The following is a 17412-nucleotide window of genomic DNA, read 5'->3' on the forward strand; positions in this document are numbered from 1 at the left end:
CCCCTCAGAGGATTACTTTCCATAGTAACAAGTGACGGTAAATTTCAGCACACTATATAAATTTTTCCTTACCAAATTCCACCTACCAAAGGCGCTTCACTCCCCGGCAACGGCACCAGAAAAGAGTCTTGATGACCCACAAGTATAGGGGATCTATCGTAGTCCTTTCGATAAGTAAGAGTGTCGAACCCAACGAGGAGCAGAAGGAAATGATAAACGGTTTTCTGCAAGGTATTCTCTGCAAGCACTGAAATAATAGGTAACAAATAGTTTTGTGATAGGATAATTTGTAATGAGCAACAAGTAACAAAAGTAAATAAAGTGCAGCAAGGTGGCCCAATCCTTTTTGTAGCAAAGGACAAGCCTGGACAAACTCTTATATGATGTAAAGCGCTCCCGAGGACACATGGGAATATCGTCAAGCTAGGTTTCATCACGTTCATATGATTCGTGTTCGGTACTTTGATAATTTGGTATGTGGGTGGACCGGTGCTTGGGTGCTGCCCTTACTTGGACAAGCATACCACTTATTATTAACCTCTATTGCAAGAATCCGCAACTACAACAAAAGTATTAAGGTAAACCTAACCATAGCATGAAACATATGGATCCAAATCAGCCCCTTACGAAGCAACGCATAAACTAGGGTTTAAGCTTCTGTCACTCTAGCAACCCATCATCTACTTATTACTTTCCAATGCCTTCCTCTTGGCCCAAATAATGGTGAAGTGTCATGTAGTCGACGTTCACATAACACTACTAGAGGAGAGACAACATACATCTCATCAAAATATCGAACGAATACCAAATTCACATGACTACTAATAGTAAGACTTCTCCCATGTCCTCAGGAACAAATGTAACTACTCACAAAGCATATTCATGTTCATAATCAGAGGGGTGTTAATATGCATATAGGATCTGAACATATGATATTCCACCAAATAAACCAACTAGCATCAACTACAAGGAGTAATTAACACTACTAGCAACCCACAGGTACCAATCCCAGACTTGGAGACAAGAATTGGATACAAGAGATGAACTAGGATTTTGAGAGGAGATGGTGCTGGTGAAGATGTTGATGAAGATTGCCCTCTCCCGATGAGAGGAGCGTTGGTGATGACGATGGTGATGATTTCCCCCTCCCGGAGGGAAGTTTCCCCGACAGAACAGCTCCGCCAGAGCCCTAGATTGGTTCCGCCAAGGTTCCGCCTTGTGGCGGCGGAGTCTTGTCCGGGAAGATGGCTTATGATTTTTTCCTCATCGAAAGACTCCATATAGCAGAAGATGGCCATCAGAGGGCCACCAAGGGGCCCACGAGGTAGGGGGCGAGCCCAGGGGGTAGGGTGCGTCCCCCACCCTCGTGGGCAGGGTGTGGCCCCCCGGTGAACTTCTTGCGCTCAATATTTATTATATATTCTGAAAATGACTTCTGTGAAGTTTCAGGACTTTTGGAGCTGTGCAGAATAGGTCTCTAATATTTGCTCCTTTTCCAGCCCGGAGTCCCAGCTGCCGGCATTCTCCCTCTTTATGTAAACCTTATAAAATAAGAGAGAATAGGCATAAGTATTGCGACATAATGTGTAATAACAACCCATAATGCAATAAATATCAATATAAAACATGATGCAAAATGGTCGTACCACTCGACAATCAACTCCAACGCCGCGTTTTTCTTCAAGGGGAGTTCTTCAGTATGCAGCAAAACGATGTTTCGGTCGATGAGTACTATACGCGGCTGAAGGTCCTTGCTGATGAGCTGCGCGACGTTGGCATGACCATCGACGACTCCGTCCTCCTCACCAACCTTCTCCGCGGCCTCCATCCCGACCTTGGCCAGTCCGCTGCCAACCTCTCCCTCGTCACGCCGACGTACGCGAAGGCGGTCACATATCTTCGCATGGAGGAAAAGCGTCTCCGTCACACCGCCCGGCAGGCGACCCACGCCGCCTCCACGTCGGTCTCGCCGCTGGCCACGACACTCTGCCAACTCCGCCAGTGCCACACGCGCCTCCTCCGACCCCGCCACCCGCGCCCGCGCCCGCTGGTGGACGCAAGCAGAAGGGTCGCGGGGGTCGCGGCCGCAACACCAACACGACGCCCCGCCCTCCTGCGGCAACCGCGGCCGCCCCTCCTTTGTCGTGGCTCTTGGGGTATAATCCCTGGACGGGTGTTGTGCATCCTTACTCCATGCCCTTTCCCCATCCTCCCGCTCCGGGCATCCTCCGGTCGCGGCCGTCTTCTCATCAGGCGCTGCTGACCGCGCCGGCTCCCGCGGCATACGGCAACGCCGCTGCCTACAGTGGCCCTGGCGGTCACCTAGGCTACGGCGCATATGGCGGCGCCCCTCCGGTCTACGACCCGGCGCTCCTCTCCGCCCTTCATGTTGCACCCTCGCCAAGCACCTACAACGGAGGCGGCAATTGGTACATGGACACCGGTGCCACCACTCACATGGCCTCCAACCTCGGTATCCTCTCCCGTGCCTCCCCCTATCCCTTCAACTCCCGCATCGTGGTGGGTGATGGCTCCTCTCTTCCCATCACTCATCACGGTTCATCCTCTCTTCTGTTCCCCTCTTCATCTCTTACTCTTAATAATGTGCTTGTTTCACCATCCTTAATCAAAAACCTATGTTCTGTTAAAAATCTTACTCATGAAAATCCTGTCACTGTTATTAAGGATGCTCGCACCCGGAGGGTTCTGCACCGATGTGATTCCCCCGATGATCTCTACCCATGTGGTCCTACGACGAGTGGCGGCCCGGTTGCTCTTCATGCCGATGTCTCTCTTTGCCACGCTCGACTTGGTCATCCCGGCGCCGACGCTCTTCACAAAGTTTTGAGCACCTTTTCTTTTTCTTGTAATAAATCAGCGGCTCATACATATCATGCTTGCCGCATAGGAAAACATGTTCGCTTGCCGTTTCCTTCGTCTACATCAATAGCCACTTTTTCTTTCGGTGTTATTCATTGTGATGTTTGGACATCTCCAATGCCTAGTAATTCGGGCTTATCATATTATCTTGTGATTTTAGATGATTTTTCTCACTTCACTTGGACTTTTCCGCTACGCCGTAAATCTGACGTTGCCTCCACTCTCCACAGTTTTTATGCTTACGTCCACACCCACTTCCATCGCACCATTTCTCATCTTCAAACGGATAACGGAAAAGAATCTGATAACCTCACTATTCGACATCTTCTGTCCACTCATGGCACTGTTTTCCGCCTTACATGTCCATACACCTCCCAACAAAACGGCAGTGCCAAACTTTTCTTTGCACCCTCAATGAGAGTGTTCGTGCGCTGCTTTTCCATGCACACATGCCCGCCCGGTTTTGGCCTGATGCTCTTGCCACTGCCACTCTCCTTCTCAACATCCGTCCATGCAAACCGCGATGGAGCTATACACCTCATCAGCTTCTGTCCGGGTCTCCCCCATCCTATGACGATCTTCATGTCTTTGGTTGCTTGTGTTACCCCAACATCACCGCCACCGCCCCACATAAGCTTGCGCCTCGGTCTCTCTCTTGTGTCTTTCTCAGCTATCAACCAAACACCAAAGGATTTTGCTGCTATGATCTGGTCTCTCGTCGCGTGTTCGTCTCCCGGCATGTTTACTTTGATGAGGTTGTTTTCCCCTTTGAGCAGGCTACACCGACAACAACTCCGCCTTCGGATGATCTCCCTCGACGGCCTCGTGGAGCCCTTGCGCTTCCTCCGCCATGACCCAATGCACCTCTGACGGGTCCTTCGGCGGGGCCTTCTTTGTCGGCTCAGGCGGAGACGGCCTCGCCCCTCCAGGCTTCGGCTCCCGCTGGACTGGTCGGCTCAGGTAGAGCCGGCCTCACCCCTCCGGGTTTCGGCGCTCGCCCTCGCTGGCCTGGCCCAGGAGGCGTCTCGGTCGGGCCCCCTCCCACTTCGCCCGCACTCACGTTGGAGGCGGCCTTGCCCGCTCCCGCATCGCCTGCGGCCTCGTCTGCCGCCTCGTCCGTCTCGGCCGCGGTATCATCTTCGCCACCCGCGGCCCCGCCCGCGGTCCTGTTGCCGTCACCCGCGCTCGTCCCTGCGGACGCCTCTTTGCCACCCGTGGCCTCGCCCGCTGTTTCGATGCCGCCATTTGTGGTCTCGTCTAAGTCCTCGACCGCCGCCTCACCCGCGGTTTCTCCTGCGGCCACGCCTTCGTCTTCTTCCGTGGTTGTGCCTCCACCTCGACGCCGAGCTCGGCCCCCGCCTCCGCCGCCTCATCATTCCATGGTGACACGTGCCAAAGACGGGATCCATCAGCCGAACCCTCGCTACCACAATCTTAGCATCACGGTCATCTCTCCAGTACCACGCTCGGTACGTTCTGCACTGAGTGATCTGTGTTGGCTAGCGGCTATGCGTGCTGAGTATGATGCTCTCGTCGCCAACCGTACCTGGACGTTGGTCCCTTGCCCCCTGGTGCCAACATTATCACCGGCAAGTGGGTTTTTCGGCATAAGCTTCTTCCCGATGGCTCTCTGGACAGGTACAAGGCCCGCTGGGTTGTTCGCGGTTTTGCACAACGTGTCGGTATTGACTTCTCGGAGACCTTCTCCCCGGTCGCCAAACCCACCATGATTCGTGTTGTTCTTCAGCTCGCCGCATCTCACCACTGGCATGTTCATTAGCTCGACATCAACAACGCTTTCCTCTATGGTCATCTTCAGGAGTGTGTTCTCTATCAGCAGCCTACCGGTTTTGTCGATCCGTCTCGGCCTGATGATGTTTGCATGCGATCACGGTCTCTCTACGGTCTGAAGCAGGCACCCCGTGCGTGGTATCAACGCATTGCAGCATTCCTCACTGGTCTCGGTTTTTGCAGCACCACCTCCGACACATCGCTGTTTGTGCTTCATCGAGCTGATCATGTCGACATGCTTCTTCTATATGTTGACGATATTGTCATCACCGCCTCTCGGGCGGACTTACTTCGCGACATCATCGGTCGTCTTGGTTCTGAGTTTTGGCTTAAGGACTTGGGCGCTCTGCACTTCTTCCTCTGCATCAATGTGCGACGTGACACTTCCGGGTTTTTTCTTCATCAAGGACAGTATGCTCTGGATCTCTTGGATCTTGCTGGTATGACCGATTGCAAACCTGTTGCCACTCCTGCCGAGGCCAAGCCGAAGCTCTCTGCCACTGCTGGACAACCTGCCACGGATGCCGCTCTCTACCGCAGTATTGTTGGTGCTCTTCAGTACCTCACGCTCACCCGACCAGACATTCAGTTTGCCGTGCAGCAGGTTTGCCTGCACATGCACTCGCCTCATGATGTTCACTGGTCTTTGGTCAAGCGCATTCTCCGGTACATTCGTGGCACACCGACATTCGGTCTTCGTCTTCGCGCCTCTGCCTCCACTGAGCTCTTTGCTTACACTTATGCGGATTAGGTCAGATGCCCCGACACTCGACGATCTACATCGGGATACTGTGTCTTCTTCGGTGACTCTCTCATCTCATGGTCCTCTAAGCGGCAGCCCACCGTCTCCCGCTCGAGTGCTGAGGCTGAGTACCGTGCTGTTGCCAACGTTGTTGCCGAGACATGTTGGTTACGGCAACTACTTGGCAAACTTTGGGTCTCCATCCCGAAAGCTACGGTGATTTTCTGTGATAATGTTTCGGCCACCTATCTCGCGGCGGATCCGGTGCAGCATAAGCGCACCAAGCACATTGAGCTTGATGTTCACTTCATTCGCGAGAAGGTTCAGTTAGGTCAGCTTCGTGTTCTTCATGTACCGACAACCCAACAGTTTGCCGACATTATGACCAAGGGGCTTCCAACCGCTGCATTCCAGGAGTTCTGTTCCAGTCTTTGCATCGCCGACACCGACGCTTCGACTGCGGGGGGTGTTGAGCGTGACATATTTGTATTACTTATCCTATCTTCTATAGTTGACTCCTAGAAATATGGTAAGTCCATGCCAGAGGCGCTCACTGGAGCCTCAACGTCAATGCATTTAGGAAAGTGAGAGGACAACTCGGGCATGCCAGGTACCGGGAAAGTGCTTGACAATGGCGCTGTACTTAGAAGTTCCGATGTGTTGCACGACTGTACTGTCCATGGTGACTCACGCGCTGCTAGGTCATTTTCCTTTTTTCAGAGAAACAAGGCGAGATCGTGATGGTTACTTAGCTCGAATCCTTCAGAATACCTTGGTCATAAAAGTCAAAGTAATAAATGACGGTTAAGGGTAATGACTTCAAACGTGGCCAGCTTCTATAATGTGGCGGGCGATGTTTACAAGTCTCGAAAACGGATTCACCGGCTTATTTACTCTTTATACTCTATTTTTTAATTTAAAGTTGACCAATTTACATAATGTATCTATAAATAAAGTAATAAATATACTTAAAACAAAGTAGAAATTGGCAAAATGGATAAATTCATTGCAATATCCAAGATCGGATGCATCCTCTAGTGTTGAATCGGGTATAGAACCCAGGATGCTTGGTTACAATTCCAAATCTACTAAACCATTGTTCGAGGAAAAGTATTATACAAAGCTTGTGGGATTGACGTGACAGGTATAATTTGAAGCGTCCGTTGTGGGACCATGACTTGCGAAGAAGGTAATCAACGCAAAGAACTTCTTCACTTTTGGCCCCAGGAAAATATGTCGCTTCCCAATCTTTCTACTCGAGGCATGGTCATGGTTTTCATTCTTTGTTCTGTTGTGGACCCGCATTGAAGTGGGACATTGCTTCTTAGAGCATCTCCAATAGACGCGCTAAAAAATTACAGCGCCGAAATAGCATTTTAGCGTGCGCAGGAGGATGGTTGCTTTTCTAGGCGCTGCAAAATTTAGCGCGCCGCTATAGCGCTTCACCCGGCGCGGCAAAATCTAGCACCCCCGGCAAGCGCTTGGAAAAAATATGAAACAACATATACGAAAACATTCATAGTTCAAATTCATAGCATAGTTCAAGCCCCAAACCACAAGCAAGTTCATATGATGCTAAATAAAAATAGATAAAATGATGCTAAACTACTCCTCGTCCTCCTTGGTGGTGTAGTCCGACGACCTAAACACATCGAGCCACCGAGGATCTTCATCGTCCCAGGTCGACGACGTCCCAGGTCGATCTGGGCTTCCGCCAGTTCCTTCCGTGCTCGCTTGTCCGCCCGACGCACGGCTCGCTCCACCTTCCTCTGGGCCCAGAACTTGTTCTTGGTGGCAACATCCTGCGGGAAGCACTCACGCCACACCGCCATGGCGTGCTCGTCCACCTCGATGAGGAGGAGGCGGCACTCCCGCCTCTGCTGGAGGTGGCGATGCTCCTGGCGCGTGCACACGTCGGAGAAATTCATCTGCGACCGAGGCCGCCCGAGGCGCCACGGCGTCGTGCTGTACGCGCGGGCGGCCTTGTAAGCGGTGTCGATTGTTCTGAGCCCGAGGCGTGTATCACCGGAGCAGATCTCCGTGTAATACATGCGGAGGGGCGGAGGCGGACGCCGCGGTAGCCCGAACTGCTCCGAGGGCGCGGCAGCATGGCGGTGCGCGGTGGCGGGGGTGTTGGAACCGACGGGGAAAAAGGCGCGGCGGCGGCGGGGAGCTGGAAGAGGCGAAGGAAGAAGGCGCGGCGGTGGCAGAGCACTGAAAGAGGCGGGAAGAGAAGGCACGGCAGTGGCGGAGCACTGAAAGAGGCGGGAAGAGAAGGCGTGGCGACGACGGGAGTGAAGTTTCTGGCGGTTGGCGGGTGCAGGCGCGTGGCTTTTAACCCAGCGCGCTAAGCATCGCGCGGCAAAACTACCGCGTGCTGCCGCTTTTCCCTGCGCGAGGGGCCAAATTTATTTCGCGCGCCTGCTGAAGCGTGTCGCGCGGCCTCTCGCGCGTCAAACTGGCGGTTTTCCAGCACGCCGCAAATTTTGCAGCCCGTTGGAGATGCTCTTATGACACTTCCAGCGATGCGCCGCAAATTTCGCAGCCTGTTGGAGATGCTCTTATGACACTTCCAGCGGTGCAACCGGTGAAGAAGTTTGGGCAGATTTAGGGAAGAGCACAAACTGATGAGAACTGTAAAGATTCTTAAATACGGATTGGACATGACTACTTTCATGGGGATTAAAACTACTTTCACATTTGTTCTACGCTAGCAAAGGATCAATCAAGGCGGCGAAATTTGTGAAGACTTCCAGACCAAAAATAATACCAACAGAAATTGATAATTACAACAGACAATTTACAACAGACAATAGACATGCCCAAACTTTTCATAGACAGTGAAGCAAGACATTAACTCTCATGATCTAATCTTCACTACTTACGTGTGACCGTATAAGCACCACGGCGGCACGACACAACTGCACTCTGATATACCAACCATCACTTTGAAGTCTTGTGCTTCTGTCGTCTTGGTCTAAGCAGTCGAACATAAAAGTAGCAGACATGAGAGCGTATACCGAACAATCATTTGATCTGAAACCGGCACATCAAGAAGACACTATCTGCAAGCTGAAGTTCGACAACTTCTTGGCCAATTCTGCATCTACAGCTTGCGAGCTTGTGTTGGCTATATTACAATTGCCGAAGTATTTACCAGTTATCCCCTGGACTTGAGGGTGCATCGCCACATAACATGTCGTTGCAGCACCCTGAATTAACATAGCATGATGTTTTCTTCAGCCATTGAAAATGCGTAATATGTTCTACCAAGAAGGCAAAAACAACAACCAAATATGAAACCGTGAGGGCTTAATCACCTGTTGGACGCTTCTGCTTATGATTCTTCCAACGGTGTTCATGAGAGCTGCAACACAAAAACAGTTAAAATTGTTACAACCAGAACTACCAGCACAATCTACGATTCAGAGCTACTTGCACTTTTGTTCCATATTGTGCTGGTAGCTCATAAGACCAATTTCTAGTGATTCGAGAGTTACCGCTCACAATGGTCCTGTTTCTGAAAAGGCTTGTCACGATGACGCCCGGATGGACCGTGTTAGCTGAAATGTTGACCCCTTCATCCTGTTGACAAAATTGTTTTTGAATTGTTCTTCATCCATTCATTCAGGCGGCAAAGAATCGACGTACCTTGAGAATCCGGGACAGCTCATTCATGTGGAGAATGTTTGCAAGCTTGGACTGGCCATAAGCAATGAAGCTGTTGAACCTGTGAAGTTCAGAACATGGCGAGCAATGTTACTTCCCCAATTTTGTGAGGCCTTGAGATGGTTGGTTTCATTCATTCAGCTTGGTCTAACTGACAACAGATTGATTACCCTGAAGGATCATGCACTTTGTCGAAGCATATCCCTTCGGGGTAGGTCATGATATGCCCGGAAGATGACACGTTAACGATCCTTCCTTCCACGCCGCTGTCCCGGCACGCGCTCTTCATGTTCTCCAGCAGCAGGTTTGTCAGAAGGAAATGCCCTGCCATGCCATTGGAGTCGACAAGGTGAGCATCAACCTCATAACTCACGGACCACATGAGCACCCGGCGGACAACTTTGGTGTACCGATGTGGTTCGTGGCGAAGTGCAGCTCTAGGCCGTCGGGGGAACGGGTGCAGTCCCTCGCCATGACTCCGGCGTTGTTGCTGCCGAGAAAAAATGCGAGAAATTAAGCTCCCAGTGTGTGCAACCACGGGCAAGATGTCTGCTCATTTCATGACGGAAATAGAGAGGTCGATTGGATGCTGTTGTGGATGTTCTTAGTTGTTCTTACATGAGGATGTTGAGGGGCAGGTTGAGGGAGGCGAACTCCGCGGCGAATCTCCTCACGGAAGCCATGGAGCTAAGGTCCAGCTCCAGCACGTCCACCTCCGCGCCGCCGCGGATCTCGGCCTGGATGGCATCCTTGGCCCTCACCCCCGCGGAGACGTCGCGGACGGCCATCACGACGCGCACGCCCCGCAGCGCCAGGACGCGCGCCGTCTCCCGACCGATTCCTCTCGACGCACCTGCAGGGGCGCGAGCTCGTCGGTGTCAGCTCACGGCTGAAACCAGAAAGTAGAAGTAGGTACCTGTGATGACGGCGACTAAGCCGCGGCCGTCGATGCCGGCGGTGACCTCCTCGGCCGTGGAGGCGCCGGCGAAGCCCGAGGGCCCCTTGCGGTAGAACCACCACATCAGTCAGTCGGCCGGCAGGCAGCAGCAGCAGCGCCGCAACAAGTTCGGCACGGGCCAATGATTGGATTCCGACTCCGACGTTGTAATATCGACATCAAGACGAAATGCATGTCAGCTCAGCACTGCCGAGCTCTATTTTTTAGGGAGTACCTAAAACTCATCTAAATGATTACGTCTCATTCATTTGGAAAACAAAAACGAATACAACCCCACGTCAGCACACACGCATCTTATAGCACCACATTCAATGGCTATAAAAAGTGAATGAGACCAAATTAAATCTCATCTAAATGAGTTCTAGCAAAACTATTTTTTACGACTATTGACAAGAGATTCCCACAACCCAACGGTGGATTCGGAACTGAACCCTACTCGAATTTTTTTGAAGGTCAACTCCACTCGAATTTGGAAACTTTCAGCTCAACATTCAAACTCAGAGTCCCATCACAAACGTACGTACGCACGCAAGTAAATGTGCATACAGTTTACCAGTTGCATTCGCTGACATCTACTGCTGAGAAATTTTACATGGCGAAAATATTCGGGCAAGGGAGAAAAACAACAAACTACTGGAGTAAAACATGCACCGCGGCGTACGCAGCCATCACACGCGACGGCATGGGATTATCTAGGAATCCTTCTTATCTTCGTCTTCGTCGGCGTCGCCGTGGGCGCGCGCCGTGCGGTCGACGCCGTCGTCGCAGTAGTACCTCTGGAGCGCCCTGGGCAGGTAGAAGGGCAGGAGGAAGGCGAAGAGGTTGGCGCCCCAGAAGGCCATGTTGGCCAGGGCGAGCACCCTCCCGGCCACCACGCGCCGCTGCGCCACGCCGGGGCCGCCGCGCTTCTCCTCCATCTCCTGCCGGAGCCACTCCCCGGCCGCGAACATCCTGCGGACGCTGTACATCACGGGGACGGCGGCCCGGACGGGGAGCGAGAACCGCCACGGGAAGGCGGCGGTTAGCCCCTCGGTGAACACCTGCGCGGAGAGCAGGAAGGCGTGCGGGGCCGCGGCGGCGATGCCCGTGGTGTCCCCGGAGCGGAGGCCGTCGAGGATGTAGAGCGCCGGGAGCGCGGCGGCGACGAGGAAGCCGCCGACGGTGTGCGCGGCGAGGAGGAGGCGCGCGGGGCCGAGGAAGACGGGCGCGGACGGGTCGGGCTTCCCGGGGCGCTGCGGGAAGGCGAGCGACGCCAGGAGGAGGAGGTAGGGGAGGAGCAGCACGGCGAAGGCGATCTCCGAGAGCGGCACGGTGGTGGAGAAGGCGAGCACGGCGGCGGCGCCCAGCGTGTTGAGCTGCTTGATGGAGAAGAGGTAGTAGTGGTGGTGCGGGCGCGCCGTGGGCGAGGTGGGCGTAGGGTGCAGCGGCGGCGGCGGCTGCCCCATCGACGGCAGCGCGATGCCGCCCCCCGCCGTCGGGCCCACGCCGCCGGACATCGGCGTTGGTCGGTCGGTTGAGAGCTTGCGATGCGAGGTGGCAGCGGCAGAGTGGGGGTGAGAGAGTGAGGTGTCTCCGGTGCAGGGGGCGGGGGGAGCTTAAAGCGACGGGTGGATGGCATGCGTGGCGCGTTCTGGTGCTCGGGTCGCCATGGCGCGCCGCGTGTGGAGGCTCTCTGGATTATCTTACTGGCCTCGGAGCCTGTGAGGAACAGCGCAGCTCGATCGGGTCAAGCTACGTGTTCCCGGCGTGTCGTTCACGGACTTGCTTGGAGGGCGAAAAGCGGGTGGTCGCGCAAGTCGCGCAAGGAACTTTCTTGAAACAAGGTGATTCGAGGTTTACAACCAAGTAGGCACTCCACTTGTGCTGGAGCAGATGATATGATTACGAAAGGAAAAGAAGAGTACGTAGGGGCGTGTTTGGTTTCCGTCGGCTACAGTGCCTGCGTTGCATATTCTTCTCCGCTTAACCTGGCTCTGGAAAAACAGTCTCATATCTGACATCTGTAAATTGTTTGGTTGTCTGCATATGGACTTTCTACATTAGGGGATTAACTTTGGCACATTATTTGGTTGTCTGCATTGTCTGGACGCATACAACTACATGTTGTTTGGTTGCCCCCATAGGGTATGATTAAGAGCTAGCACTTGCACTTAGCACACACGGTTAAGAGTTAGCAAAGGAAGGGGAAGAAGAAATGCAGTGTTCGCCGAACCATGGCGACTGTGGTGGATAGTGTCCGTGGCGCCGGACCATGGCGACTGCGGTGGATAGTGGCACGGCGAGCGACACCGTTGACGAACTAGTTGCGGTGCTCGCGCAAAGACGGTGGACAGAGGAGGAGAAAACAGTGCTCGCGCCATGGTATCGTCCGTGCAGTAGGACGAGAGAGGAGGCCAAGATGATCGACGCCAGAAACGATTCCAGTGTAGTGGGACGAGAGAGAGGAGGCCGAGCGGAGGCCAAGATGATCGAGCCCGTCGGCGGCGCGGCGAACTGTAGTGTGCACGGAGGCAGAGGACACGAGAAATCAGTGCGCGCGCCATTGCAACGTCAGTGCAGTAGGAGGACGACAGAAAGTAGGCCGAAATGAGCGACGCCGGAAACGACTCTAGTGTAGTAGAACGCGGGCAAGGAGATTAAGGGGAAGGGCATCGGTGTCAAGAGGGGCGAATAGGAGGGCTCTGAGCAAAAGACAGAGGAGCTCGACATAGCGGCATGAGTGCACTAAACTATTGTTCAAGGAGAGATGAAGCTACAATCGTCGAAACCAAAATCTTACAACACGGATGTTGTGCGGAGCTACGAGATTAGGTTGTTGGTTAAAGGAAATTTCAAACGATCGATCGTGCGCGACAAATCTGACAAAATTCGTCCAGAATAGCTCCAAACGGGAACACGAAATAAAAAACTTTCGGCCGACGAACTACGAACCGATCGCCTGAATAGACCCGTAGCATCGAGGTGCATCTTTTTCGTGTAGAGTTTACCTCGAATCAAAGTATCGTTGTGTAGATCAGAGGGACAAGGAAGAAAAGAGATCAGAGAGAAGCTTAATGGAGGTTGAAAAAGACCTCACCTAATCACCTGGCATCCCTCAGGTCTCCACTGTGTAAGGGCCCGCTCACTTGGGCTCGCCTCGGCCTGACTCACAAGAAATTGTCGATCTGAGTGTTTCCAGTGAGCCAGGCCCAGAGATGCTTTAAGTTTCATGCTATGCAGGCCCAACAGTATATACAGCCAACCAAACAGCCTATTTCCTTTCCGCGTGGCTCTGGTTGGGCCTCATGCAGGCAACCAAACACGCCCTAGATGAATCCCAAGAGGAAAAGATGATTATTGAACTTATAAAGGATGAAAGGGGTGCTAGACGCAACCAATGCCTCCACGTCGGCTATGAATAGTGCACAGCGAGCGCGAGCCGGCAGCAGCGAAGCGCGAGTGCGAGCGGGCAGCAGGGAAGCGAAAGAAAAATGAGAAGTGAGCGGGCAGCCACAGAAGAAAGAGAAAGAAAAATGAGAAGTGAGCGGGCAGCCAGAGAAAAAGAGAAGCGACCGGGCGTCTCCCCTGTGACCCTCGTCCCCTCTTGCCGTCGCCGGCTCCTCTCCTCTCCCCGCGCCTCGTCCGCCTCCTCTCCTCCCTCTTCCTCGTCTCCTCACCCGCACCGCCAGCTCCTTCTCTCTCCTTGCCCCAGCCATCTCTCTCCTCCCGCGCGCCGTCAGCTCCGAATCTGGAGGAAGAGGAGAGATGCTGGATTTGGAGGAAGAGGAGAGATGCGGGATCTGGAGGAGGAAGAGGAGATCCGGGCGTCCCGGCGGTGGCTCGACCAAAGCTGACCTCCTCATCTCCAACGCGGCCTCTAACCACAATGCGCTCTCCCCCCATCCTCCCCTGCAGGCTCTATTCCTTTGCCAGGCTGCCCCGCTCTTTTGATTTGACCCATTTTCTGCTGCCCCCTCAGTTCTCGACGACGACGCGTTGCTCATCCCCGCCGGCTTCGATCTCGTTATCACGCGTGCCCATCAAGTTCGTGGACGGCCGCGGGGACGCATCGGCTCCTTGTGAGGACAAGTGGGTAGCTAGAAACTGTTGTTGCTGTGTTCTGATTGGGTGGGTTTCAGTGTTTAATAGTAGTACCATGTTTCTTTGCGTGGCAGAGCTGAGGACTAGCATGGTTGTGGGCGCAGTGACCGAGGCGATGGCATTGCGTCATTTTTGCCTCCATTTCATTATTTTTATGATCCAGATAAGGCTGTTTGTCCTGGTTTGGAGGTAGATGGTGCCAAGGTAGCACAAAGTTCCGAGAAAAGGTAAAATTCAGACCTGTTTTTTGAGCAGTTTTAACATGGTCCCTCTTACCCCCTCTTTTCACATGAGAGGTGAGAGTATAAAATAGATCTTAGCCGTTGATCTCATCAATGAATGGCTTGATTGACTCTTACCTTCTTACCTCACATGTAAAAAAAGGAGGTAAGAGGGACCATGTTAAAATTTGCCCTGTTTTTATCACTGGTAAACTTTTGTGATCTTCTCTATTTATTTAGATTCAATTACCATAGCTGTGGTAATTTCATTTTTGTTCCTTGGACAAATCCTGCAAATTTTTAATAGGAAGCATGTTTCTTGCGTAATTTTCTCTCGAGACACAAACAGGTGTCACTATAGGAAAAATATCGTAACCATCATTCTCCCTAGTCATAGTTCGGGAAAAAAAACTTATCAAACATATAATTCCAGCTATGTTACCCGCATAGCAAGTGCCATCACGGTTTGAAAGTCATCCGGTCTGCACGTTGTATATCGCCGTCGATTGTCAGTGTACCTTCCATAGCTGTGGTAATTTCATTTTTGTTTCGCATGTGGGTTTGGGTGGCCAAGAGATTTTGCACCACGAACTGTAGCAACAGCCTGACGGTGTATCTCCCTTGAGCAACAATCTCCCATCGTTTTTGTTGATGATTTTTTTGCCAGTTTTTGCCAGTTAAGTACTTTCCTGAAGGAGCTCCCAGTTAGGCTTTGATGTCTGCTTTAGTCTGATATTTCCATTTGATCTTCCAAAAGGAGCAACCATCACAGTACCGAAATTATGTTCCACTTGATGGTTCTTAATTGTATTTCTCAGTTTGTGTTTGGACTTCCACTGTAGGTGGTTGCGAATCTCAGGCTTTGCATGTCCGTCTATGACATCCTTGCCGTCGAAGGCAGATTCATCTTTCTAGGATAGGGCTGCTCGACGTATAAAGTAATTTGTGCCATCATCTCTGCCATCCATTTATCTTTGCTAAGGAATGTGAGATGTTACTACTTACTAATTTTGTATGTTGTTTAGTATTCCACTGGTTGCATGGTGGATGTTTTTTGCTGTTAGTTTCTTTATATGCTAGCGAAGCTCGAGTTCAATAGTTCTTGTCATTACGTATTTGTTATTCGCCCCCGTACTGAATTTCTTTAAAATACATCGGTTCCAGTCTTGACTATGGGCTGTTTTGCCATGCTTACATCAGAGCTCAAAAGTAGATGTCATCAACAAGTAGGTGATACCTGTCTGTCCGATTTAGCATTTTCGAATTGCTCACAACATTTCTTTCGGCATGTCAATGAAAATGGCACCTTCCCGTTCTGATGTTCATTATGTTTCTTGAAGCCCTCACCATCTTTATATTCATTACATATTTTCAATAGCTTATTTCTTAATAACACCTAAAGTGAATACCAGGAGCTCATCCTTACCTCCCCGGTCTATTCTTATTTGAGTATTAAGAGCACCTACATTACTTTGGTTCTGTATGACTGATCAAATTTACACACACCTCAATCATAGTAAAGTCTGGAAGGAGACGTAAAAGAATCAAAGAAAAGTAGAGATGCACAATAATCTTACTTTTCAGGGATTGTTCTTGGGTTCAGCTTTCGCTGGCATGTTGTTACTACAGAGTTACGCTATCTCTTTGAATCGTCGTATATACTCCAAACTCTTATAGATTATGCAACTAGCTAATGGTTGGAACTTTAATACTCCGCTTTATGTTAGTTGCTTGTTCTGACTGTATGTGATGATTATATCCATGTGTATGTATGTGGTCTTCAAAGTTGTTGAAAGATTTAAAGCATAAGCAAGCTCGTCAAATTCCTTCGGTACGTCATATATTCTTCTGTCTCCTTCCTATGCTTTAGAGGTTTATAGTAAGAAGATATGAGATTCAGTCTTTCCTTTTCAGTATATCTGGAAGTATATGGGAGAGATTACTAGGTCACACATATAGTTCAGTTATTAAGTTTCTAAATAAGTTCAGCCCCAGAGCACATATTTTGCATCCATTGCTTATTTAATCCATTGAGATCTATTCTCTCTGGTTCATACCGTATGTTTACATTTGACTTGGAATCAGCTGTACTTTTGTTCTGCTTTTGTTGCAAGGTATATCATCAATTTCCTGTCTGGACGTACTTTTATTAGTTTGCTTCTAACTGCATCTTAATATGTACTCGGTGGGCTCTACAAGATTCGATGATGGATGTGTGAATGTGAGCAATCAGGATATAAATTTCTTCCAACAAGACATGCATTCAGGAAATATGTTGCGTCGCAACTTTGCAGCTTCACATTGTAGGATTAATATTTGGCACCTGACATGAGATTGAGAAATACCATGCTTTAATTAATTATTAGTACATACCTTGTGCAGGGCACATAAAATATATCTGATATCGTTTTTTTATGAATATTTTTTTCTTTTCTACCCTAATTCAGTAGCACCACTTCTTGATGTTATTTCTCTATACGATTGTTGCTTCCACTATAGTTTTTCTCATCTGAAATGAATTTGAATTAGGTCACTTTAGTACCAAGGTAAAAATTTATTTGTTCTTGAGAAGAGCCAAAATCCTAGGTGATCGTTAGATATTATTGATAATTATCAATTAATAATTATGTGCTTGACTGTTTGTTGATGACCAGTAAATTTGTCACAGTGTGCTTTTGGAATTTCCATGTGTTGAATAAAATTGGCAATGGGATCGGGAGTTGGTGGCAAAGAATTATGTGGTTTGATGACACTAGGGGCAGGAGTGGTGATTTGACTAAGAAGGTGCCTAAATAAGCTGTGAGGCTGCCTAAACAAAAATGTATTTCTGTTAACCGATCTAAGTCATTCTACTATCTGTAAACCAATTTAAGTCACTCTACTATTTGTAATACAATCCACATTGCATTATCTTTCTATCTACATTTCCTACTTACTCACTACTAACATTGCTTCTAACTGGCTTCTTGCGCCATTGGCGCAACCAGGTCATCTAGTAGCTCTAAAAGATGACTATAGCTCTACAGATGGCGCTTGTTTCGAACGAAATTGTGGTGTATGCTGCTTGAGCT

The 17412-nt window shown here is 50.6% G+C and overlaps 2 protein-coding genes and 1 long non-coding RNA gene across 3 annotated transcripts; 1 reads left to right on the top strand and 2 right to left on the bottom strand.

Annotated features, from left to right (window-relative positions):
- Positions 1 to 8152: 8152 nt before the first annotated feature.
- On the bottom strand, positions 8153 to 10207 carry LOC125512925 (short-chain dehydrogenase TIC 32, chloroplastic-like). The gene is made up of 8 exons (XM_048677990.1): positions 9999 to 10207; positions 9701 to 9935; positions 9493 to 9572; positions 9253 to 9406; positions 9065 to 9143; positions 8914 to 8998; positions 8734 to 8780; positions 8153 to 8625 (listed from the first exon to the last, which is right to left on the bottom strand). Exons 1-8 carry the CDS (start codon positions 10102 to 10104, stop codon positions 8464 to 8466), a joined length of 948 nt encoding a protein of 315 aa, XP_048533947.1. The 5' UTR covers positions 10105 to 10207; the 3' UTR covers positions 8153 to 8463.
- A 372-nt stretch (positions 10208 to 10579) lies between these two features.
- LOC125512933 lies at positions 10580 to 11933 on the bottom strand. The gene has a single exon (XM_048677998.1). The coding sequence runs from the start codon at positions 11534 to 11536 to the stop codon at positions 10733 to 10735; it is 804 nt and encodes a 267-aa protein (XP_048533955.1). The 5' UTR covers positions 11537 to 11933; the 3' UTR covers positions 10580 to 10732.
- A 1545-nt stretch (positions 11934 to 13478) lies between these two features.
- LOC125512942 lies at positions 13479 to 17265 on the top strand. Its single transcript, XR_007285615.1, has 2 exons — positions 13479 to 14108; positions 14195 to 17265. It is a non-coding gene; the product is annotated as an uncharacterized LOC125512942 (long non-coding RNA).
- The last annotated feature ends 147 nt before the right edge of the window (positions 17266 to 17412 follow it).

Source organism: Triticum urartu, chromosome 1, assembly GCF_003073215.2.
Source record: "Triticum urartu cultivar G1812 chromosome 1, Tu2.1, whole genome shotgun sequence".
In the NCBI taxonomy this organism is placed as follows: Eukaryota; Viridiplantae; Streptophyta; class Magnoliopsida; order Poales; family Poaceae; genus Triticum; species Triticum urartu.